The 26,507-nt window shown below is 41.7% G+C and overlaps 2 protein-coding genes across 2 annotated transcripts; both read right to left on the reverse strand.

Annotated features, from left to right (window-relative positions):
• Nucleotides 1-10,295: 10,295 nt before the first annotated feature.
• On the reverse strand, nt 10,296-17,080 carry LOC103723140 (GDSL esterase/lipase At1g31550-like). Its single transcript, XM_008813961.6, has 5 exons — nt 16,620-17,080; nt 16,235-16,453; nt 12,113-12,261; nt 11,760-12,033; nt 10,296-10,674 (listed from the first exon to the last, which is right to left on the reverse strand). Exons 1-5 carry the CDS (start codon nt 16,879-16,881, stop codon nt 10,391-10,393), a joined length of 1,188 nt encoding a protein of 395 aa, XP_008812183.3. The 5' UTR covers nt 16,882-17,080; the 3' UTR covers nt 10,296-10,390.
• Nucleotides 17,081-18,797: 1,717 nt separating this feature from the next.
• On the reverse strand, nt 18,798-23,701 carry LOC103723145 (GDSL esterase/lipase At1g28570-like). The gene is made up of 5 exons (XM_008813967.6): nt 23,283-23,701; nt 22,951-23,169; nt 22,192-22,340; nt 21,808-22,084; nt 18,798-20,509 (listed from the first exon to the last, which is right to left on the reverse strand). Exons 1-5 carry the CDS (start codon nt 23,539-23,541, stop codon nt 20,253-20,255), a joined length of 1,161 nt encoding a protein of 386 aa, XP_008812189.3. The 5' UTR covers nt 23,542-23,701; the 3' UTR covers nt 18,798-20,252.
• Between the last annotated feature and the right edge of the window lie 2,806 nt (nt 23,702-26,507).

The following is a 26,507-nucleotide window of genomic DNA, read 5'->3' on the forward strand; positions in this document are numbered from 1 at the left end:
CATACGATAACTGCACCTAGAGGTTCATCATTCCATTCTACTGGGTTGCCACTACATGCTGCTAGGTGTCACTGGTGGATGGTGAGACTCATAGGGACCATCTTGATGGTCGATGATCCCTAGTGAGTTGAGTTGAAATTATTTCAACCTATTGAAAAATGTTTTCAATAATATTATGATAAAGATCGCAATATATCTCACTACCAGTCAGAATAGAACCTATGGGGTCACACACATTAGAGGTATTGACCGATCCGATGGTTGAATTGTGATTAGAAATCACAAATAATCAATTTGATTGATAATTGGTTAACCCGCTAAGAGTTATTGAGTTGAAAATGAATAATTACAATCGGATTACAATTTAATTTAATTAATTGGATTTAATTAATTGGACTTGATCACGAGTCCTACTTGGAGTCCTAATTGGATTAGAATTGCAAATTAAATTAGATTCCTATTTGGAGTAGGATTTCTAAAGTCCTAATTGACTTAGGACTGAAATTTAATAAGTCCTAATTAGATTAAAATTTTCTTAAGTCTTAATTAATTGTAATTTTAATCTAATTAATTAAAAAACTCCTAATTGGATTAGGATTGAAGAGTTCAATTGAGTCATGGTTCAATTAAATCCTAATTAGATTAGGATTTGGAGGAAATTGAAATGGGTGCAAATCCTATTTTGAATAGGATTGAATCCTAGCACTTGGACCCAACTCTCCCCACTTAATTAGATTAAGTGGGGGCTAACCAAATGGGAGAAGAGGGGAGGGGCATAGCCTCCCTTGGCTGGTGGCGTGAAGGAAAAAGGAGGGGCCATGCCCCTCCTATTTTGAATTCACAAAGGATAAAGATGAGCTCCTAAAATTTAGGAGCCTATCTCTATCCACATACCATAAAAGAGGGGTTCAAAGGGGCTCCGAATTTTTCATGATTTTTCTTAGGATTTTTGGCAGCAAGGAACCTCCTTCCATCCCTCCTTTCAGCCTCAAGAAAGCAAGAAAAAAGGCTTGTGGCGTCGCCCTTCTTCCTTCCATTCTTTGGTTCCAACGCGAAAGGAAAAAGGAAAGGCTGCAAGCTTTACATTCTTCTTCCTAGATCCTTCCTTCTTCTTCCTCCTCTCAAGGCAATCAAAGGTTGATTCAAAGAAGAGGACTTTAGCCATCAATAGCCTTTTCTGCAAGGGAGCTAGCACCCCGGGGAGATCCAAAGGCTTCGATCGGTTTATTACTTTGTGTGGATACCCGTAGAGGCCGGACGCGTGTGTGGCTTCCACTAAACCTTCATCAAATACCACGTAAATCAGATTTGCGGAGACCATCTGCCCGCACAAGGTGAAGATCTGATCTTCTTAATGATTTTAAAATGGTTTATAAGAATTTAATCCTAATCTATCTACAAACGACGGTTTTAAAATACGTTCATGCGATGAACGGGATCTTGCATGCCTTCCGCTGCGGATCTGAAAAATTTTTGAAATTTTCTACGGCATGTGACAGATCCTAACAAGTGGAACTAGGGTGTTTGCCAGCAATTACATTGGAATCATGTTCAACACCGACCGCACCAGGGTGACTCTGCCCATCATGGAAAGAGCATCCCTCTGTCATCCTTCTAATCTATGCCTGATACTCAACTCAACATCAGAGTAATCGCTACAGCGAAGACGTCGGCCAGTGATAGGCACCCCCAAATACCTCATCGTGCCCTCCTATTCTCCCACTCCCAGGATCTTTTTGATAGAAGCCTTTATTTGTGGTTTGGTCTTTGGGCTGAAGCAGATGGCAGACTTAGCCCTGTTCATCTGTTGACTAGAGACCTAGCCCTACTCTTTTAATGGAGCAGAGAACAATGACCACCTACATAATTGCTGCGGACTTGGATCCAACATGTGCCTCTTTCGATTCTTGGTGCAATGTCCTCTTGTCCATTTGTTTACATATCGCTATTTGAAGAGGCCACAACATACAAATCGTGAGGCTATCAAACTGCAAGAAGCTAAGTCACTCCCTCAAACATTTCATCGACCAAGTGTCGTGCTTCCCTCCAGTATCGCCATTTGAAAAGGGAAATGCGAGGCCGGATCTTTTCATCGAGATGCAGAGTGGCTGGCCAGAGTGGTTGTACTCGTTCACAACCTGATGGTTGTAGATGCGGATGCAAACCAGGTCATCATAGAGTCAAGCCTCCCTTTTCCTTAGAAGAACCTCAATTGAGGATGTTCGCATATATCATTCTATGCGGGTTCTTCCGCATACAAGTTCCATACTTCAGTCCTTTATATTTCATATAAATTTTGGAAATTTGATGATAGAATTTGATGACACGGTGGCTAGTGACGGTAGTATGGCATTGCTCTTTCGAGAAGTAATTGCAGGAGCATCGATTTCACATTTCATCTCTAAGCCTCCCTCTTGAGCTATTGGCATTATCTTAGTAATGCCGTCATGATTTACCATGGGATGTGGATATATATATATATATATATATATATATATATATATATATATATATATATATATATATAGTACATACATATTATTATGAATAACCAACTCCATACATCTTCAGTCTTCGAAACCTCACCCAGTTAAATTATTATTGTGGAGGCCATAGCTTTCTTTTTCTCTCATCTTTTCTCCCTCTTAATTTTTCAAATGAATTATAAAAAATCTTTCAAAGTTTCTATATTTTACAATTATATCCAATAAATTATAAAATCTACACTTACATCCAGTCAAATTAATGATGTTAATAAAATAGTTTATTTCTTGTAAAAAATCGAAATTGTTCCTGAGCAAGAAGAAAGATACATATATTTTCTTATATATGTTATGTTACTTAAAATTATTTTGATTATTTTTAAAATTTTCTAAAGTAGCATCTAGGTCCTATTTAAGATTAACGATTTGAGCAACGTTTTATTAAATTATAAATTAAAGTATTAAATAAAAATAAATATCAGAAAGATAAATGTAAATTTTTCAAGTTATTGAATGCAAGTATAATTCAAGAAAAAATTTTATTATTTATTTTAATTTTTTTTAGATTTGTAAACCTATTCTTCTCTTAAATAATGTGACTCACATGATGTGGCTTTAAAAAAAGAAAAGAAAAAAAAAATCTCCAACAAATACAAAGTCATGGTCCCCATTTCTCCCTTGAATGCCTCAAAAAGGATGGTAGATAGAGAGTCAAAAAGGGAAGTCGTGGCGCAAGCGTTTGCAAGCTCTTTTAACGGACCGGAGTCGATGACCCTTCCAAGATGATTAGAAATTATGGCTCTTTGACCTGATGTCAATCATAATAGGTAGTTTCGTTTATAACAAATATATCCTTCTTAACTTTGGCTCTGGACGTGCCGTCAAGAAAGAGAGAAAGAAGGGCTACCATTCGGGTAAAAAGGCATTGTAAGGTATATATCAGGTCTCGTAAGTAATGTACGAAATCCATCAAATAATTTGAAATCACATCCAATCCATTCTTCCGTAAATGTGCATGAGGTGCTCCCTCCGGCGGTAGAATAAATTTCAAACGTCATATCTTCAATTCAGCCTTCTAGCTGGCATCTTTTTCATTCCATCAAGCACTTGGGAATATGGCGTGCAAAATTTTTGTTGAATGTTTACTTGCATGCAACAAGTGACACTACTCGTAGAAAAATGCACCCGGTTTACAGTGTTTAAGAAAGGGACACATCTTTGTGTGTAACGCATCAGCACTTATAACCTAGTATGTTCACAGTAGATTACGGGTTCAATTGACAGGGAGATATCGCATTAAGTAGTCACTGAAACGCATAGTAAGAAATGAGTAAGAGAATTGGATGGACCATAAACTTATTTGGTTCATGTGAAGATTTTTTTTTATTAAAATACTTTTTCTGATAAGCTGATATCTATGTATTAAAATTTGATTAAAAAGATCAAATAGGCCGATGGATATAACAGTGGGTCATTGAGTTGGATGGACTTAGAGTTTGTTTAGATATTCCTGCAGAAATATCTTGCAAGAATCGAACCTATTAGCCTAATTTGCCCATTTTTTTAAAAAAGATCCATTCTAGTCCTGGTTTAAATCTGGCCTTCTTTTTTTTTCTTTTTCTTTTTTCAGGTACGTGCAGTGTTGTCGATGGAAAGGAGGCATGCATGCATACCAGACATTGAGGAGCAGAGGGACGACAACAGTTGCTTGAACCATTCAATCTGAATACCCGAGCTGTTCGACCATAGGCGCTCCATGCCCTTCTTAAAGAAGTCGTCGTCGTTTATTGTGGCCACAGCTACAGCAAAATTCACCCCTCGCCAGAAGTCCTAGCCTCTCGACCTTGGTAGATACGGAGGCAGAAGCGGCAACTCTATTGCCTGTGCTTAGGGCTACAAATGGGTCGAGTCGGATCCTGAGTGATCCCGATCCGACCCAGTTTCTTGTTTGGATCCTCATCTTAGATCCAGACCCAACCCGGTTGAAATTCAGTCGGGTCGGGTCGATGCCGACCCCGACGGGTCATTCGGATCGGGTCGGATCCAAGTGCGGTTGGGTCGGGTCGGGTCGGATCCGGGTTTTTTTTTTTTTTTGAAGAAATAGTAATTGGCATTTTAAACTCACCCGATGGTTTGAACCAAGGCTTTTTCTCCTTTGTACTTTGCAGTACTTTTCGACCGTTCATGGTTCTCATTCAATTCCAGATCAAACACGGAAAGAATGCTTAATAGCTTTCACTATAGGTACAGGCCAAGAACACAAAGCAAAGTTAAACAGACTACGGATCTGTTGAGAACAATCGTATGTTGATATTTTTATCACCAGAAGCTCATGTCACCCTACTAATGATATCAGATAATCATCTACCAAATTAAAATGAAGAATATGGGAAATTTGCGGAACTTCTTAAGCATAACAGTAGATTGTATGGATAATAGAACTGTTATCTGACAATGCAAGTATGCAAATGATTCTTGAACACAAAGACATGCATAGCATCATTGCATACTTATATCAACACCTGCCACCATTAAAAAAAAGGCTAAAAGCCAGTGAAGGGCATCCAGAGTAACACAGTAGGATAGCAGAAGGTAATAAACCTCAGCTTAGCCATCCAGCATTTGTAATGAAACCTCCATGCACTGACACTGTTCAAACATTAACCGTCTCTGGCATAAAATTTCTGAAAAACCGGTTACCTGCAAGTGATTTACAAATAAAACAAGAGTAGTTTTAACAAAGTCAAGTTTCCTCCACAACCATTTAAATTTCATTAGCTCCCAACCATTCTACCCACCTGAGCCAATATATATTCGTAACACAGTCTGCTTCAACATCATATAAAAATAGTACTTTAGAAACAGCTAAGAAACATGAAACCCATTCTAAAAGTTTACTGTTAGTGGTGTCAATGTATCATCAATATCATCCCAGTAAAATGAATTTTAGAATTACATAACTAAGAACATGCATAATAAACCACAATTTCCTCCATCCATTCGACCACGGCTAAAGAATCACCCGCTCGGCAGAAACAATCAAGAACATCAGTTAAGATAAACTACCACCATCCTGCATAAAGCAAAGAAGCAACATGATTTGATGCAAATCAGAGAATTCAAATGTAAACATAATAATGAAGATAATTGTTACTACATACCAGCATAAGCTAATCATCGGTATTAATAACAACAACAGTTTCGTAATCTTCAACCTTGTATTTTGTATGAGGAGAATGTTCCTAATAAACATATGAAAGGCTGGATGTTCAACCTATTTTGTTACTACTTCAGCCATGTTTTCATTTCTATCCATCGCAAATATTAAGCTATTTTGTACAGAATTCAATAAAGATGTATGAGCATAAAATGGAACTTTATACAATGAAAATAAAAAAATTAACGGCTTAATAATGATGTATACCTATGACAAGTTTTCTGGATTTTTTTGAGAAACAAACATTTTAGTAAAAAAGAACAAAATAAAATACTTAAAAAGGCTGCCGCAAAAAAAGTTCTCCTCTTTTGTTGCCTCCACCCCACCCAAGAAACTTCATCGCCCCTACACCCCTCCCCTTTTTACCGGCCCGACCTTTCCGTCCTCTCATCTTCTACGACGAGGAGAAGAAGAGGAGGAAGACAAGAGAGGCCGCCGTCGCCGCCATGAGAAGGACCGTGCGCAACCCAAAACTCAGGCTCTCCGTCCCCGCCCACGAGGCCTTCATTGGAAAATTCTTGTACTCACCAAACCCCTGTTTTCTTTCCAACTTTTTCAGTTTTTGTTTCTTTATTTTTTTTCACGTTTCACTGCAAAAGAAATAAACTCTTCCGGCGCTTTTTCGAGTTATTACCAATGCTTATAAGTGTCGGTACTTTTCGTGCCGATACTTTCAAAAGCGTCGCAAAAGCGTCGGCCAGGTGGGGGTGGGAGAGTTTTTTTGTTTTTTCCAACGCTTTCCAAAAGCGTCGGTATTCTCTGACCCTATATCGATGTTTTTTGAACGCGTCAGTAAAGGTCTCTTTCCCGATGCTTTAAAGCATCGGTATAGCCCACGCTAATGTTTGGTAATTACTGATGCTTTTAAAAAGCGTCGGTATAGGTGTGCCGGTTTCGTTATTACCGATACTTAAAAGTATCGGCAATAGTGAAATTTTTTTAAAAAAAAATTATAAAAGTAATTTTTAAACCTGTATACATTATTTTCCAACATAACAGATACACAACCTAAATCACATTGATAACAAAAGTCACATCACAAACAAAAATTTTTCATTAAAAAAATTCATATTATCATATTTGATTACATTGTACTTCGAAAATATTAAAAACATACATATCAAATTCCTAAAAAAACAATCCACGATGTATCAGGGATCAACGACATCATCATCTCTACGAGTAGATGAAGTATCAGCAACCTACAAGAAAAAAAAGATACTTAAGAAAGTAAAAATACGAAAGAGCGTACAAGAATAAATTATAATTATATAAAATATTCAAATAGATTTAGTTATTTATTAGAGAGACAAATTTCTACAAAAAAAGATGAAATATGGTCAAGCTGATTTTGTAAAGATTATATCTTCAACTCATGGCTCTGCTTCATCTCCGCCATATCGGTCTTATGACTCTGCCTCATGTCCTCTATCCTTATCTCATATGTCTGCTTTATCTGTGCTATCTTCGTCTTCAGATTACAAAACTCTGCAGTGCTACTACCTTGTCTGGCATCTTGGGTATATTGGCCCACTGCAGACAACTGAGTGGGGATAACTCCAATGCCATAACCTCTCACTCGACCATAACGCTATAGGCCCATCAATTCGGCATAAACCTGAGCTTCGACGAGACTGGCCGCCCCGGATGATGATAACTCTCCGACGCGCTCTGAAATAAGAGATGTAGCTCTTTCCTATATCTCTCTAAAAAAATGACTATGATGCAAATTAAAAAAAATATTTTTAAAAAATAATAGAGACAGATTTTGCAAGCATTTTTCTTCCACTATCCTTCTCAAAAATGGTCATTAAACTGGATCAACAACTAATCAAGCTATTTTTTGGAACAGAAACATATAGAAAATAATGGAATTAGACATACCATCTAGGTGTTGATCTGCTTTATCTAACAAAACCTTTTTCATTTTTCAACAATTATTATATAATGTAGATGAATGATTGATAAATGCCATCTTATGATGAAACTATGGTCGATTGGGTTCTTGAGAAGCTAAAACAGAAAGGTGCTTTAGTTTTCATTTCTAAGATGAAAGCACGGGTGTTTGGATTGAAAGACCCCTGGATGGAAGGGATATTTGCAGTATGATGCTAAAGCTTGCATATCCAATATCAAGGTGTCAGAAGATGATCAGTTGCTGCTTGAGGATGTAATATCCAAGATTAGAATATTTGATTTCTAGGAAGAGGGATGTAGCTACTGGGACCAAGGTCTAATTAATACTATCGATATAATACAAAGATAATTAAAGATTATACCTTACTTTCCATGCACATTATTATTTAATAGCTAAATACCATAACGGCTGGCTATTATATGCATTGCCGATCCCAATGCTGTTTAACTTTTGCACTATTCTATCATCATAATACTATATTTAAGTCAAATTACTCATTGAATCCAAGTTATAATTCATCTGATAAAAAATGAAAAAAATAAATAAATGGGTAGGTCCGTTGGGTGCAAACGATCCAAGTTCAAAGACTTGTAGATGCATCATCAATGGCTCAAATCTAAATCCTCCATCTTCCCAAGGAAGAGTCTGAATTCATCAACGTGGGAATTCCAGTCATACAAATTCATGTTGGTAGCTCTTATTTTACTGTGGCATTAAAATAACCTAATTACTGTGGAGTGTGCTTCTAATGCAGAACAGAGAGAGAGAAAATTAGGGAGTAGCTAGGGCAAGAATGAGGGCTCGGGGTCGGGCGTTGGGTTTGGAGGGAGCTTCGCCTTCGCCGACGCTTATAAGCGTCGTTTTAGGGTTGACCTTCAATGACGCTTATAAGCATCGTCTTAGACGACAACAACGACGCTTTAAAGCGTCATTCACATGCTTCGCAACATAATGTTAGCTCGAGACCTACGACGATGCTTTTAAGTGTCATCCTCTATTTCAAATTGCCAACATTTATTAAAAGCGTCGGCAAAATTTAGCACTGGAGCAAAACTTACCGACGCATCTCCCTAGCATCGGCATTTTAGTGTCGGCTTTTTCCTCTTTTCCTGTAGTATTTGCTACAGGGATGTAGAACTCAGAGTGGAACGTTCAAGAATGGCGATCTTCTCATGAATAAGGACGGTCTGCGGATCGTTTTCCAGAACGAAGAAGAGGAGGTACAAGTATATGTTCTTTTCATTGTTTCTTTGAATATCATTCTGGTCTATCCTTTTTATTAAAATCTTACCAATCCCAACTATCCCCGACCACCCCCACCTCTCCCTCAGGTTCGGCCTCGTTGCCCTATTACAAGACAAGCCCCCCTCGCCGAAACCTCCTCCCGGCCTATGCTAAAAAAAACTATGGAGGAGGGACATACCTTTGGACGCCGAAGAATGGGGAGAGGGAGATCCGCAGAATGGGAAGCCGGAAGTCGGGAGATCTAGGGCACCGGGCACGGAAGCGGTCTACTCTTCTCCAGAAGATCCTCCGCCGCAGCTCAAGATCTAGGGCACGGCCGCACGGGAGCGAAAAAGGAAGGCAGGATTCAGGAATTGAAGATCTATATAGCACCGGGCTTGCCACTGCGGCTCGTGGGCCTGCTGGCCCGCGTGTCTAAAAAAAAAAACTGACCCAAAAAAATGGGTCGGGTCGGGTCAGGATCCCGGATCGAGATTGGGTGGACCCAACCCGACCTGAAAAATAGAACGGATCTAAATTTCAGACCCGACCCGGCCCTGCGGGTCCTAAAATTTGGGTCGGGCCAGGTCTAAAGCGGGTCAGGTCGGGTCGGGGCACAGGTCGCCCCGACTCATTTGTACCCGTACCTGCGCTGCAACACTTGGCTCATTAGCCATTGCTCGTGAAAATTTCCATTGGAGATGCAAATTGATGGGGGCGTTGCGGATGGAAGAGTGAGGAGGTGAAATGGTTTACGGATGATAATTTTCTCATGCCCCAAACAAAAAGCAAGGAATTAGTGCTAGAGTTGAAGCTAAAAAACGTACACCAGGTTTTAGCTATATCTTATGCTAAGTTACAAGTGGAGTCAGAAATATAAATTAGGAGTATATCTCGCCTTGTTGAAACTCAACCAACAAAAGAGTTACAATCCTTTTCGAGTTTCAGGTTTTAGTTTAGGTGGTATTGGCTCCTGATCAATATTGCTTCTTACAGTAACAAACTTAGCTCCAATTTGACAGATGACATTAATTAGTTGTCCATCATCTCTCTCTCTCTCTCTCTCTCTCTCTCTCTAAGGAGCAAGTGAAGGTAGCTTTGCCATAAGAATCTCGCCAATCTTTGACATGATGGGAAAGTTAATCTCCTCCTCCTTGATCTTTGATCTCCATCCTAATCTCCGGCATCTCCTGATATAGTGGGTCATAGAAGTCCAAAGGAATCCAGTACAGCATGACTTCCGTCCAAAGGAATCTTCTCCAAGTTCTAATGGGTCATTAAAAATTTGTGGCTGCATTACTAAAATTTAGAAGGAATTTCATCATTAAAATTTCAAAGAAACTAGCAATCTTCCACATCTAAACACAAGTACGCTTATATATTTCCTCGATTAAAATCTCCATACTGGATTTGATAGCAATTGTATAGACCAATGTCATACAAGATGGTTCGATGCAATATAATAAAATTTGTTGTGCTATATATCATTGTAAAATTTGTATATATCTCGAGTCTTATCCATCCAATACACCTTTTTTTGAGCAATGTTCATCCATCCAAGACATCATCAGACAGCACATACTGGGGCCTAGAGAATTCCTGGTTCGTTTGTGGGCAAGTGTTGAGGATAGCAGGAACAGCATTCGGTCCTTTTAATAAGCCAATGGCAATCTTCCTATAAGCCGCTTCAGTCATGTGCATTCCGTCCCAAGTGATGTAAATCGAGGGATCGGCACAAATGTTTGAGCCCGAATTTCCGCATTGCAAGCTTGAGTTATAATTGTAAGGTCCACCACCTCCACAGCAAGCAGGTAAAGGTGAAATACGGAAACCTGAAACCACATAGACTCAATTCATTCGATCAGAAAGAAAATTAGCTATCTGAAAGGCCAGGAAGGGAATAAATTGCAAGCAGTAAAGAACGTTTGATGAATGTGAATGCTAGATTGCATAAAAAAAGACATGCCTGAATCTTGGTTGTTCGTTTTATTTGGGCCTCAACTTTTAAGAAAAACTACAATTCATTTTTTTTTTTTTTGAGGTAAAGACCAACTATAATTCTTTCCGGGCATAAGTTGACAATTCAATTGCTCAAAGCGATCAATGGATTCGCACGGAGGAAGGTGAATCCTTCTCGCGTGAAAGATGCACCAGACCTGTTTTTATCTCTGTATGTATCTTTACCCCTTGCTTGTACCGAAAAGAAAAAAGAAATTACAAATCATTGAGATGATGTGTTTCTATTAGCTAGTAGAGAGTTTTCTATTAGAATGGTAACGTAACCTGAAATCTATCCACTAAGCTTTGCGTTGGATTCGTGCCAATGCTGTGATGCATGATGTGTGGTACGGGCTGGTCATCCCATAGAGCACGAAAGGAGCATAAGACCACCTCAAGCTACCTTAGGCTGCTCAATATGCGTCCATAGCTAATAAATGAATATAAAGCATAGCAAATGGCTCTTAATCTACGGATGGCACCACCGAGAAATTATTAGTCGAATCAGGTTCACTGCTGAGTTGGTAGTCCAACTAGAAAGCAGCATGGATAATCACAGAAAAAGAAAAAAAAAATAAAAAAAAATGAAGGTTTTGTTCATGCTGCTTTTTGGTTGGATTGGTCCACCAACTACAAATTTCTCTTAATTCTAGTTTTGTTCGCACTTAAGAGATAAGATGGGAATAAAGATCGAACGATGGGGAGCAGCCCCTCCTAATATATATTTTTTTAAAAAAAATAGGAAAAGTATAACATCATAACAGGCCCAAGTAGTCATGCGGCCATGGTCTTTGGTCTCAACTTCACATCCTAAGATATAATAATGGCTGTTCTACTGGCTGATGGCTAAGATTAACATAAATACCTTCAAAAGTACGTAAACAAGGAAAAGAAATGGGCGTGGGTAATAAAAGCATACCAGAGGGTTCCGGCGAGCTAAACAAGCTCATGGCTGCACTATAATAGTCGGCATAGATTACAGTGGCATGAGGGTTACGTAGCCGGACCCGGTTCAATACCACCCGGAGTCGGTTGTTGTGGAATCTCGAGAACTTATTCAACCACTTGATGCATCCAATTGCGTCATAATCTTCACTTCTGTTGCTGCGGAAAACCGTCAGATAGGCCGAATTGCATCCAATTGGGAAGTTCCCCGGCACCACCAACGTTCGTGCCCCGAGCTCAATCAACGCCTACGGATCGACCAAATTGTTAAAAAGGCAAGCCAATTGGAAGAGGTGGACAATGGATGAGTAAATCGCTTGAGATCACCGTAATTGCGGAGCTAATGGCGTCCATCACTCGAGGAACATAGGACACTATTTCGTCTAGAGATCTTGCTTGGAGGAATGGGTAGTTGTAATCGTTCCCTCCTATCTCTCCCACCAAGAAGAGAGAATTTCGGAACATATCGTTGCAGTCTGCAAGGATGTGGAACCCGTAAGGAATTAAATGATAAAATTGCTCGTAATTAATGGTGCAAACATGGTAAAAGCTTGTAGAAGACTGATGACATACTAATTAGTGAACGAAAAGCAGGAAAGTAAAAAAGGAATAGATAAATATTTGAGAAAGAAAGAACTAGGATCAGTCATAAGATTTTACTAGCGAAATTTCTCTTCAAAAAGTCAATTGCATTTGGAAAACTGATCTGAAATCATCAGTACGTAATGCTGGGTGGGGTGGGGGTGGTTTTGTTGCAAAAGAGAAACGAAATGGTGACATCTCGGCACTTCAGAAGGTTTTTTTTTGGACTACTGGCTGCAAATAGGTCGGGTCGACCCGAGATCCGACCCGGCCCGACCCGCGTAGACCCAACCCGACCCGAATTTTAGGACCCGCGGATCCGGGTCGGATCTCAAAATTGGACCCGAATTATTTTCTGGATCGGGTCTGGGTTCACCGAACGGACCCGACCCGATTCGAATGGATCCAAAGAAAGGAAGAAAGAGGGGGAAAAGGCAAAAGAGAGTTTTTTTCTTTTTTTTATGTGGGTCGTGGCACTATTGGTCCCTGGGAATCCTCTCTCGGTCTATTACACTGTTGATACCTCTGGTGTCTCGGTAGCAGGCTTTTTTTTCTTTTTTTCCTTCTGTTTTTCGGTTTCTGTTTTTTTTAACTTTTGCAGGGAGGAAGTGAGGGAACACCGAACTGAATATGGGTCATGTGCCAGTTTTCTGCAATGGAATTGGATTTTGGAAGAAGGTCTGGGATTTTTTTTGTCCTCGTGAGAGGGGAGCCGGGAGACACCAAGTTCCGTCCAATCAGTCATATGGACAAAAAATAGTGTGATATGAAATTTGGCTTGTAGACCGACTTAGTTAGGGGCCATCTGTTCTGACTGGAGGTCAATTGCAAGTCCTTCAAGTCATGGGTCACCCAGCACCTCATAATTATGATATGACCAAATTAGATTTGTCCAAATCCTTTTCCAAAAGCACAAAAAATTGGACCCGAACCCGACCCGATCCGACCCAATCTTCAACCGGATCGGATCTGGGTCTAAAATTAGGATCCGAACAAAAAGTCGATCGGATCGGGGTCACCCAAGACCCGATCCGATCCGACCCATTTGCACCCCTAACTGCCACTGAGATTTTCTCTCTCTTGTATCATTTTATTGGTTCTCACTTGGCAGGCTGTACTATATAAGAGCTATATGAATGCTATTTTTTACCGAAACACAAAAAAGGTGACGTGATAGAATGCATGTGAAGGGCATTTGTCTTCGTTGAGCATGAGTTGCTATCATGTTGGGCTGGTCCAGGGTGGGGCGGGCAAAAGAGAAACGAAAAGGTGACAGAAACGATGCATGTGAAGGGCATTTGTCTTAGAGGTACCATCATATTGGGCTGGTCCAAGAACCACCTAATTCACGCCCAATCCATTAGATGGTTCAGGCCTCTTGTTTGACTCAAGTCACACCCATTCGAGAATCTGATCATGTAGGATTAAATAGAGATCAGGCTAAGTTGGAACAAGGTATGGTTCAGGTCTAATTTTGAGTTACATTATTGATGAATTGGGACTAGGTTTTGGTTTCACGTTGCTAGAATTACTTTGAAAGCTTAAATAGTCTTGTTGCATTTTAAAGTTCAAACCACTTGCTGATGACCTCATGATGGAGTAACTAATAAGTTTCATTAAAAGATGAGAATTATTAAAATAAAACTACGACCCTATATATTGCACAAAGTTATTGTGATTGGATTGGGTTTGGATCAAGCTGATGTCACAAAGTCAAATCCACGCATGATCCACAGGTCATCGATCCTGATAGGGACAAGGTAAGTAACAAATATAGTCCCGGCAAGATATGGGCATCCAAGCTTTAGTGACAAACCTAGAGAGAATATCAAATAAATATAATTATGGAAGATACTTAACAGGTATAAAAAATAAGGTTGCATGAAAAATTTATACGGCTATAAGATAATTTAATATCTAATCAGATGTTAGGTATCAATCTTTTGAACTAACTAATATTTGACATTCTCTGCATGGTGGTTTGGATTAAGACACACAAAAAAAAAAAAAAAAGAGATCCACCTCCTGCTTTTCCTGGTTCTTTAAAATGGTTTGCTTGCCTCCGGTTATTCAAACCACCACAAGACCCACACCTACTCTACCTGCTCCCTACTTTAGAAATGTGATACTGGAGAATTTGTCATATGCTTGTTTTGGGGTCAGGTTAGCTCTTCTGGGAATTGTACCGGTCACCGTCTCCAATGTTAATAACAAACATGGGCCCAATTGACATGGTAGGAGGACTTGACACGATTCACGAGATTTGGTAGTTGAATTTTTTTTTTCTTTGTTAATGTCCTATTATGATCTGGTCAAACTATTGCCACACGAGCAAAGATTCAAGCTAAGAACTGAATGGAGTATCCTAACATTTTTCTTCTTTCCTATTGCCCATACAACCATAATCATTATTGTATTTTCAAAAAATCGAGAAATATTTATGATTCTCGACCGAATTGTTCTTCGTTTTACTTGGCTACCTGTGATTAGGTCACAAAATATTTAGATAAATTATAAATTTCATGAATAAATCAAGCAATAGCTCGAAGCATGATTGTTTATTAAAGCCCCATGCCTAAAATAAAATTTCTTCCTTTATAATAAAATTTTGCCTTCCTACTTTACGTCAGAAAGTTATTCCCTACCATACTCGAAGTGTTTAGCGATCTCTTTAATCTCTTAGTCTAAATACCTAAAAAATCCAAAACTCTCATGTAATTTTTTCTAAAGTCTCTTTCTGGTTGGGACAGAAATTAATAAAATAAAAAAATTAAATAATTAGACATATAAATATTTAGATCTAATATTTTATTATTGTAATTTTTAGTTTTTGAATTTATTTCAAAGAATCTTTAGAATCATCCTCATGTACTGGATTTGTGACTATGCATACAACAAAAACTATATAGGCCAATTCAATTTGTCTCTTACGCATGTCGCCTGTCGCTCATAAATTGCACCCACACTTCAATAGGTGGATACGCGGTAGGATTGGATTTAGCCAAGCCTCCCAAGTATAGCTTTAGCCTGGCTTTTCTTTTGTAAACAAATCAAGCTTGACATATTTTATTTAGTTCCAAGCCAAGCTTAATTACAAAGCAGTTTAGTCAAAAGGTGTCCAGTACAAACTTAAACCCATTCGAATCTTTTGTTTATATAATTTGAGCTAATGATCTTGTTATATTTTAATATTATAGTTGGAATGTAATATATTCTAAATAATCTATATTGATTTACAATAAAACTAATAAAATAATTGTTTAAATAAATAATCATTAAAATATATATGATAAATTAGATTTCAAGGCATTCGAACCAACTAAGCCTGGCCCAAGCTTGCCTGCTTCCTTTAATCATGGCGAGCAAGCATGCGAACAGCATGGTCATTTGCCCTGGTCCTACTGGGTTGGGCATCGTACTGAGTTGGAGAGAGAAAAAGAGAGGGCGAGATGTGGGTTATTTTGCGGGTTCGACGGGTGGGGGAATGATTAATCGCAGCAAAGTTGATCATTTCGCACCGACACGCCGACCCACGCGAGACAGCAACAGATTCGGGTTGCATCTTTCGCATGAAGGGATGATTGATCTCCTTTCACGATGTCAACCGTCGGATGTCGAACAGAGCAGATCGCAAAGCATTTGGAACTGCTCCATTCATCCGTCTGGACGATTCTCGCGCGATCCAACGGTAGATTCGCGCGAAGGAAGGTGAGTCGTTCCTTCGCGTGAAAGATCCAACCCGAACCCGTATAACAACATGATATCAGACATGCCACTCTCACGTCATAGCCTTTTATGCCAGCTGTTTGACGAAAGCCGCTTTTCAGACGCGAGGACCGTCAACGACGGAAAGAAAGGCAGGCGTACCTGAATCTGAGGAGCAAAGTGAGGGCAGCAGTTGCCTGAACCATTCAATCTGAGAGCCCAACGAGTTGTTCGACCACAGGACCTGGATCCCCTTCTCCGTAAAGAATCCGTTCTCAATCGCGGTGGCCCCGGCCACGGCGAAATTCGCGCCTCGCCGGAAACCCTTGCGGCCCGGCCCGGCGAGATACGGTGGCAGGAGTGGAAGTCCCATTGCCTGAGCTGCAAATCACGGACGCTTTGCTCGTTAGTTAGTTAGCCGTTGGTTTCCAACAATAACGCCGCAAGCCGCCGCTAATGTCATTGACTTGACGAAAAGCTTTCACTCTTTAGCTGTCGCTCGCTAAAATTCAGTAATCAAGAGTAACACTGATAAATAAGCACTAACCGAGGAAGTCGACAACCAATCGGCCGTCGGAGAACCGGCCGGTGGGGCGACGGAAGTAGGTCTCGCCATACGGGAGTCGGCCGACATGGATATTATTCTTGCCAACGTCGTGGAGTAAGTTTCCGGTGTCGGCGAGGGAGTCACCAAAGCTGAAGATGGAGGTGTAGCAGGTGATGGCCGCGTGGGAGGTGCTAAGAAGCGAGAGGAGGAGGAGGAGGAGGAGGAGTGGTGGCAGAAGGGAGATATGGGTGGAGGGATTCATTGGAGATGGAAATAAAGAGGGTCTTTGGGTGAGGAGTTGAGAAGATTTAGCACAGAGCAGGCAGGTGCAAACAAAAACTGGTAAATGCTTCAGAACAAGGCATAAGGAGTCAAACCCAGATCCGAGAAGAGTGCACGGATCGGCAGCCAGAACGATGGTGCAAGGCACACTGCATAATCTGACCTTGCAGTACCGAGCAAATCACAGGATAAATAGAACGCTTCTACGGCTTGTGCACATGGATTCCTTTATTTTATGAAAAATTACACTGGCACCCCCCCACTCCCAATTTGGACATCTACCGTTTTAAAAGTTTAAAAATTATCAATTAGCTATTAAAACTTTAAATTTGTTACAATATGATCCAGCCGTCTATCTCCATTATAAAATATTATCACATGAGGATCATTTGAAAACTAAATTTTTATAAAGTTTTAGAAATACCCTTCTCACTAATTTAGCAAAAAACTCTTGTTTCGGGGTGAATTCAAAGAGCTGGCTTTTTGTATAAAAAAAAGGGTTTGCTTTGCAAGTTGTGTTGGTGGATGAACGATAGATGATGGAGCTCTTTTTACATCTATATAGATGGACGAATGGCAGAGGATAAACTACTTTGAGATCTCTGGAGGCAGAAGAAATAGGATAGAGCGTTTTGGGATCTATGCAAGCGGATAGATGGCAAGAGATGGAGAGATCTGTGCAGATGGGTGGATAGTGGAGGATGAAGGGTTTTGGGATCTATGCAAATGCATGGATGATAGAGGATGGGGGTGCTTTAAGATTTGTGTAGACAGGTAGATGATATAGGATGGAGCGCTTTGAGATTTTGTGCAGATGGATGGATGGTGGATGATGGAGTACTTTGAGATTTGTGTAGATGAATAGATGGCGAAGATAAATCGCTTTGAGATCGATGCAAATGCATGTATGACGGAGGATGGAGTGCTTTAAGATTTGTGTAGTGCATGGGTGACATAGCATGAAGCACCTTAAAATTTGTGCAGATGGATGAATAGCAGATGATGGAGTGCTTTGAGATTTGTGCGGATGAATGGATGGAGGAGGATGGAGCGCTTTGAGATCTGTGTAGGTGAATGGATGATAGAAGATGGAGAGCTCTGAGATCTATACAGATGGACGGAGGAGAGAGGATGGAGCATTTAAGATCTGTGCAGACAGATCGATGAGAGGATGAAGCTCTTTGAGATTTATGCAGATGGTAGATAATAGATGAGGATCGAAGAAGCACTTTGAGATCGGTGCAAATGAATGAATGATAGAGGATGAAGCACTTTGAGTTCTTGTGAATAGATGAATGATAGAAAATGAAGCATTTTAAGATTTGTGCAAACGGATAAATCATAGATGATGAAGTGCTTTTGCCTGAAAGCCACGATCCGGCCTCTCTAAATCAAGGTTATTTTAGTCCTTTTATCATTTTGCTTCTGGTATTTGGATCTAAATAGACGAATGGGCCCATGTTACAATAGAAGTGAAGCTTTGGTGGTTAATTGAATTTATTAAACTTTTTAGATATGAGCATACTTAACCCAAACTTGCAGATGTGCCTCTATCGGCATCTTACGACCCAAGGCATATGGAGACAAACCCACTTCCCATGTGAAGAGTAGAGTGCAGAATGAAGGTGCAAGGCATTTTACTTAATCTGACCTTGCAGTAGCGTGCATGATAGTACAAGAAGATAAATGGAACGATTCTACAACTTATGCACATGGATTCCTTTTATTTTATTTATTAGACTACATTGGTGATGCAAAATTACATCACTTTTTTGATGGATTCCACATATCATAATCATGTGCAGTCTAATTAGCCCAAAGACGAGCATTTTAGAATGTTGGTTGCTTGATTGTGAATCAATCTCTTGGATCCACACATCAATTGCTCTCGACCAGTGAACCAATTATGGTTTCTGCAGTTTTTTTATTCTTTAAATTGTTCCTTGATCGGCATACAATCACAAACCAATCTGGGGCAAGAGAAAAAAATAGGACAAGGTTATCTTTTACTTGTCGTATAAAAGAACCATTGTATCAACTTTATGGATTTGCTCGGCAAGGCATGAGAGAGTTTGTGTGATTTATTCCGGGCCGGTTGTGCTGCATTTGTCACTCCCACCAAGCTAGTATTGTACAAAATTGGACAATTCGGCCGGTTTTCCATTTGGCCCTTTTCTCTCATCTAACTGCAATAGACACAAAAAAATTGGGATGTAGGTTTTATTGCAAAATTTGAAAAAATCAAATCAATAGTATTGTTTTTATTTTTATCTTGGCCTGAGTGGAAATAGTATTTCTCTTCTGTATATATATGGAGTTGAAAAATATAAATATTTATATAGAGGCAGAAATTTATTGAACGAACCACACTCCTTCATATATATCTATTAAAAAATTTTAAAATAAAAATGAACTAGATTAAGCGAAATGCTTGATAAGACTCTTTTATTTTTGTAAGAATTATTTGTAAAGCCTTCAGAGATTTTGGAAATAAATATTTATTTCTTTAAAAAAAGAAAAAATAAAAAAGGATGGCAGAAGTTTTATTCGATTACTATCCTTAATATCAACCATCATACAATATTTTACTAATTTATAGAGAAATATAAATATGAAAACAACAATAATATCAAATATGTGACTATTAGGCACCTAATCTCTAGCAGTTCGGTATTAAACATCGTTAGTAGTTATTCTTAACCCTAAACTCATAACTATTGCATTAGCATCAACCTGTAGGACAGGATTAGCGGCAAAGTAAGAATTCTAGATATACTCACCATCCATACTAGCACAAACATTGATTTCTTTTGTAACAAATATATAAAAACTCATGCAGATATATATTTAGTCCCGCATCGGCTATATACTGGATTGATCTTCAGTACCTATGCATACATGGCTAAGAAATTCAAATAATATCTTACAACCTCTTTTTTCAAGTGAGATTCTAAGTTATTGCAAGTAACATCAGAGTAAACCTATTCTATGACTAACATGGACTAAGAGACACTATAGCATAAACCTATTTAGACAGACCACGAACTGATCATAATGCTTATATTTAGATTTGCATAAATTTGGACATTTTACTTGGCAAGGATTGTAGAGCTTAAATGAGATTCTGGTTTGCTATAAAACGAGGGATATACTAACAAAGGTAGCACATAAACATATTTTTGAAGAATTAAATTTCATAATTTTGTGAGGCAAACTTTTTCTTAAGAAAAAAATATATGTGATGCAAATATATTACAAAACATCATCTTTCCTTTTTTTTTTTTAATTCTTGTTACATTCTTTTTTTTCTCCTTTGTTTCTGATTAGCAGAAGACACTATTGGTTTATTCACTACATTGGATGTAGGCTATGAGCGGCACTCTGCTCTATGTGTGGGCATGCTTGGGTTATGGGAGGAGTGGTGTCTGGTCCTTCCAATAAGCCCTGCGCAATCGTCTTGTAAGCTGCCTCCGTTAGGTGCATTCCGTCCCAGGAAACATATCTCGATGGATCATTGCAAACCGTGGCCGCTCGATCTCCGCACGCTACAGAGGCATTATAGGGACCACCACCTCCACAGCATGCCGCAAGAGGCGCCTTTTTAAATCCTACACCATTGAAAAGATAATAAAAGTTAGGTCTGAATTTTAATAAAAAGCCAACTGGATGTGAGATGATGGTATTGGTAGGGTCTTTAATTAGGGTGATCATGGCCATATCGCCAAATATAAAATCTTTCTCCATACAGCGTGGAGTAAAAATTACCTTAAGAAAAAAATAAAGGAAAAAAAATACCATGATGATTTTACTAGACTACATATTGTTATCTCCTATGATTGGATTATTTATTCACTTTTGTGTAATAAACATCCTTCAAGATAAATGAAAAAGAAGTAACTAATCTTCAGATTTAGTATATAATAAATTATTGTTAAGCCACCGCTAACCAAGTGACTTTGTGTATAATTAACTACACGTGCCGTGCCAACCGGTTGGAATCAGAGTGTATAATAAATTGGAAGGATCATGTATGGTTCGTGATTAGAATTGGAATGAAATTTGAGTACTAGAAGAGAATAAAGATAGGATTTTGAAGAATTGTGGAATTTCCATTGTCCGCTGAAATTGAAATGAGAATAGGACTTCTCTCAACTGAACAATTGGAGTAGAATTCGCTTATTTTCATTTCCATTCTAAAGTCTAACTTTCTGCAACTAAACATACCTTTACATAATGGGTGCTTCCTATCTCTGGGCACTATCTCATGTTCGCGTGTATTGAAAGGGAGCATGAAGCAAACTACACTACTTTATTAATTTCTATCATGATTGTTTAGTCCAGGAAAGCCATAATGATCATGTGATACAAGCCTGGATGAGCAACCAGCCAGCCGACAATGTAGCTGTAGTTGACAATAGCCACCAAGGTCCCGACTAATTAAAGGTACCTAAATTGGATCGGTATGGTGTTGAAGGTTTCTTACCACATGGGCGGCGAAGCACTCAATTATGCTTTAACGATATGACAACCTGTTTAGATACTGAAATCCCATGGTGACTTGCCATTGGACCATCGGTCAATTTGCTAACGCCCAGGCTCAACTCGTTCATAACCCTATAAAGGCAGCCCAAACGAATGCACCATGAAGTGCAGTAGTTTAAGTTGTCATTAGAGCCAAAAAAAAAAATTAAAGGGGGTAATCCAGGAAGTGAGACATTTCCGCCAATTTTATTAACAAAATTATAGAATTTTTTTAAAGATTTATCGATCCGAACTATGTTCGGTACTTGACTTTCGGGAATTAAGCTAGCTAATCGTTCCCATAAAAAAGAAATCAACCTAGTCACATTTTAAACCATCGAATAATGAATTATTGAAAATTTAGTAGGTGCAAAAGAAAGCTCACCAAACTGTGTTGGAGAACGGAAGATGTGGAGCAGTGCTTTGTAATAGTCAGCATAGATGATGGTTGCATGGGGGTGAAGTTGACGAAGGCGATCCAGCTCATCTAGAAGCAGTCGATTGTGGTGCGCCGAGAATTCATTCAGCCACTTGATACAACCCGTTTGCGAGTCATAATCTTCTTTCCTTTGGCTTTGGAAAATTTGAAGATACCAGGAGACGCATCCGATTGGGAAATTACCAGGTACAACCAATGTCTTTGCCCCAAGTTGGATCAAAACCTAACAGAATTGAGAGTTTAAGAAAGCTTAGGTGGCTGTTGCACAATTTTTCTAGAAGAATAGAATTTAGTGAAAATAAGTGAACGATCTGAGATAAATGGGCTCACATTGATAGCTGAGCTAATGGCAGAGATGATGCGGGGAACGAAGGTTCGTATCTCATCCACGGTTTTTCCTTGAAAGAAGGGGTGGTTGTAGTCGTTGCCTCCTATTTCTCCCACGAGGAAAAGTGAGTTGCTCAAGATGCCTTTGCAGTCTGCCATTGTTTCCAAGAAACATGAGTAGAGGGATATCCTTTATAAAAAAAACACGAGTAAATGGATAAATCTTTGTTTAGTATGACTATTGAACCGGTAAAGGTGTAGGCAGAATGTACTGCGCGCAGGCTAAGGTCTATCTTATTGCTTTGATAGAGTGAAAGACTAAAAAAAACAAGGAAATTGTGGTAGGTTTTGCGTGGGCAAACGACAACATAATCTTTATTCCCCCTTTTTTGGTGGGGAACACCAATATGGTCTGTTTGAGGACGAGTCATAGGTCGGACCAGATCCCACCAGCTCATCAGTGGACAATTCCAGCCACAAAGGGATGTGCTTTCGTGGTTGGTTGGTTGCTGGTGGATCTCACCCAACCATTATTTTCACTTGGAGGCTTCTGGGAGGCAGATTCCAATCAAATGATGCGACGTCGGCATATTCTTAATTTTTTTTAAACAATAATATTGTATTTGTGGCTGGGTGGGTGGACAGGCTGACCTGCTCCTAACTACAAGATCATAGTCAACGGTCTGCCTCGTCCAGCTGAGAGAGAGAGAGAGAGAGAGAGGCGGAGAGAAGAGGACATGGAGATAGAAGACAAAGGCTTACCTGAACTCGAGGAGCAGAGGGAAGGCAGGAGTTGCTTGAACCACTCGATTTGCGTGCCCAATGAGTACTCGGTCCAGCTAACATGAAGTCCCTTCTCTCTAAAGAAGTCGTTGCCGAGTGCCGTCGCCCCTCCCACCGCAAAGTTAGCCCCTTGCCGGAATCCATGATCACCAGGCCCTGCTAGATACGGTGGCACGAGCGGTATTCCGATGCCTTGTGCTGCACCCACCACCACCATCATTACTAGCGACTTAATATATAGGCTTATTATAACAAATATTTTGTAAGCAAAATAGGCATATCAAAGAACGAAGAAGGCGTGAATTAAGCACCAATGAAGTCGATGATGAGTCGCCCATCGGAGAACCGGCCGGTGGGGCGATGGAAGTAAGTCTCGCCGTATGGAAGCCGGGCGATGGCTCCGGCGTTGTTGCTGGGGGAGTAGAGAAGGTTTCCGGTGTCGGCGAGGGAGTCCCCGAAGCTAAAGATGGAGGTGTAGCATGAGGTGGTGGCCGGGTGGACGTTTTGATGAAAGAGGAGGGCGAGGAGGAGAGAAAGTTGAAGCAAGAGACGGAAGGTGGAGGAGGCCATCAGGGGTGGGGGGGGGGGGGGGGGGGGGGGGTTGGACCGTGGAGTGGAATATAAGGAATTGAGGAGGGTAATGACGTAGAAACGGCAGGCAGATACGTGGCTCCTATAGATGCCGTGGACGGATCCTTACCTGCCTCCAACGGAATCCTGACGACGCCAGCTGGAGAACAAATTGTTATGTTATATATTTTAAATTTTAACCGCTGGCATTAAATAATCATCACTATTTGACCATTACGTAACGATGAGGATTGTCATACGACAAAAATAATTGTCGTTACATGCAAAAAAAACAAAAACAAAAGTAATTGTTGTTATTCATCATCTGTACTATTTTTCAAAAGAAAGTAATTTATTTTAAAATTTTATATTTTTAGCAAGATTTTTCTATAAAAATTAAAGTCGTTTCACAACAAAAGATTGCGGAGCGAATAATGATTAGGCTTCTTGGTGAAGGGTAAGAAAGGGCGAGCGGGCGAGCGGGTGCGTCAAAATTCATGTTTGAGTGCGGATTTCTGTCGAACACCCTGGGTGCGGTATCATGGGAGATTATCAACTGGAGATGGTGAAGGGGGGTGGTTCTGAGGAAAGAGCCGACGGCGAGCGCCCGGCGGCAGAGGTAGCTGTCATCAACAAGCCATGGGTCTAGGTCGCCAGAGGCCCCGCACGAAGAGACTCTTGGTCTTGGTCTAATCACCATATCTCCGACGAGGAGTTGAAGATCCTGCAGCGGCACTACACTGAGGTGTTGGTGATACCGTCAGAAAGACTGGGGAGAGCTCAGATGGCATGGAGCTCCACGGCCGTCATAATGCGCAGTCTGGGGAGGTGGGTGCCGGAGCAGCAGGTGGTTCGGGAACTGTGTGCTAAGGGAAACCTCGGCTGTGACCCCGAAGCCATACCGATGGCGGAGGAGCATCTTTTGATACGTTTCAAGAATGAGGCCGATAGGGAGGCGGCGATGGGGAACGGCCCGTGGATGGTCGCCGGCTAACTCCACGCCATGGATAGGTGGCAGCCGGACTTCATCCCTGGGGCAAAGCGTGTGAACAGGGTAGTTGCTTAGGTTTGTCTCCCTCAATTGCCGGTGGAGTACTGGGATCGGGACTTGGCGCTGGAGATCGCTAATGCAGCCGGCTGGCAGGTGGCGGTTGACAAGTTCACCGAATAGCGACGCAGGTTGGGGTTTGGTAGGGTTCGGGTGGAACTGGATATTGGGAAGCCACTGATGCCGGGGATTTTCATCCAGGGCTCGGTGGAGACTTTCCGGCAGACCTTCGTTTACGAGAGCCTGCCAGTTGTGTGCTACCGTTGCGGTCGCGCCGGACATGGAGATGGAGGATGCCAGTTCTCCCCCGGGCCCAGTGGTAGAGGAGGCTGCCGGATCTCGGAGGGGGGCTGGAGCACTGGGGCGGGGTTCGGATTGGGCACTTTGGAGAAGAACCGGGAGGGTGGCCGTCCGATGTTTGGACCATGGTTCACGACAACCAGGGTTCGGCCAGCAGGAGGGCCTCCGAGAAATCGGTCGAAGGAGGCAATGGCACCGGCAGCGGAGGGAAGGAGGAGGGCTCCGAGGCCATTGGCACGCCTGGAGGGGGCTAGTTTGGAGGCGCCCAACCACGCTCTGGACCTGGAGGGTTGGCAGACCTCGTCCAGGGTCGCCCGATGGAGTTCGCCGGAGAAGGGAGTAGCGGTGGATGCGGTGGAGGTTCGGATGAAGGCAGTGGGCGAACTGGGGCGAGTCACTGAGCCAGAACCCACCCGAGGCGATGGGGTGGGCCAGTTGGTCGCAGGCCGTGGGCAGGGGCTGAGCCCCGAGGCGCGTAATCGGGCCAGCAGCCCACCTAGAGTTGAAGAGGCGGGTGGGTATGGGAGCAACGGGCTTGGGCCAACCCGAGCAGCCGCGGTGCCGACCAGCTCGCGCTGGGTGGGCCTGTGGAGCAAGAAGCCAGCCTAAGATGTTGGGCCAACTGGTCCTGTGGTCCACGACCTATAATGGGGCCTGGTGTTCGCTAGCGCGGGCCCGGCCTCACCAGACCTTGGCGAGGGCCCAACCCGGCTGCGCTAAGTGGCTAGAACACGGGGCCTGGGGCTCTCTGAGTCGAGGAAGGCGGGTCTTGCCACCCTCGATCAGTCCGCGGAGGTCCGGGTGGACGGGGGCCCCGACCGGCCAGTGGTCTCCACCCATGACGCGGTGACCGGTGGGGACAAAGCCAATCGAAGCCATCGGTTGGCACAACCGGCGATTATCTGGGTCCAGTGCCATCAGAGGTCCGTGCGGCCGGCGGCGTGTGGGTCCTCGTCCTCATCCTCGCCATCGGGCCAACGTCCATCATCCTCCCATCCTCCTCCTTCTCCGGCAGGCGGATCAGCCGTGGCGGGCAACCAGGGGCTGATGGGCCCGGCCGTGGAGGGGTCTTCGTCCTCCCTGGGTGGGTATTCCTCTCCTTCCCCTCCTTCCCCTCTCACCGCCTCGACAGGCACACCTACGACTTGTGGAGATGCTTTCCATGGGTACCTTGGGTGAAGGCACGGCCTGGGATAGCTCCCAGGGGTTGGAGGGCCCTGTATGCGTGCCGGGACCTGCATTAGTGTGCCGGCACAACTCTCCTATGGTGGGTCGTTCAGTCAACCAGGGAGGAGGGGCGGTGTCTTCTTCTACTTCTTCTCCACACGTGAGGCTATTTGGCCTTTTGAAGCGTGCTCTGCAGGGTGCTCCGGGTGAGAACAGGTCGAACGAGGAGGAGTGTGGAAGGAGCAGAGTGGTAATCGAGAAGCAGGGTCTGGGGAGGGGATCCTGTCCACATCCCTGGTTATCCAATGAAGATATTACTGTAGAATTGTCGAGGGCGGGAATATCGCTGCATGGAGATGGAGGTGTGGTGATCTAGACATTTTTAATGTCTGCGACCAACAAGTGGTAATGGTGATCTCAGATGGCACGACCAGGCCATAGGTCCTTGCCG

Source organism: Phoenix dactylifera, chromosome 1, assembly GCF_051530095.1.
Source record: "Phoenix dactylifera cultivar Ajwa chromosome 1, Ajwa_hap1_PhDact_Kaust_v1.1, whole genome shotgun sequence".
Classification (NCBI taxonomy): Eukaryota; Viridiplantae; Streptophyta; class Magnoliopsida; order Arecales; family Arecaceae; genus Phoenix; species Phoenix dactylifera.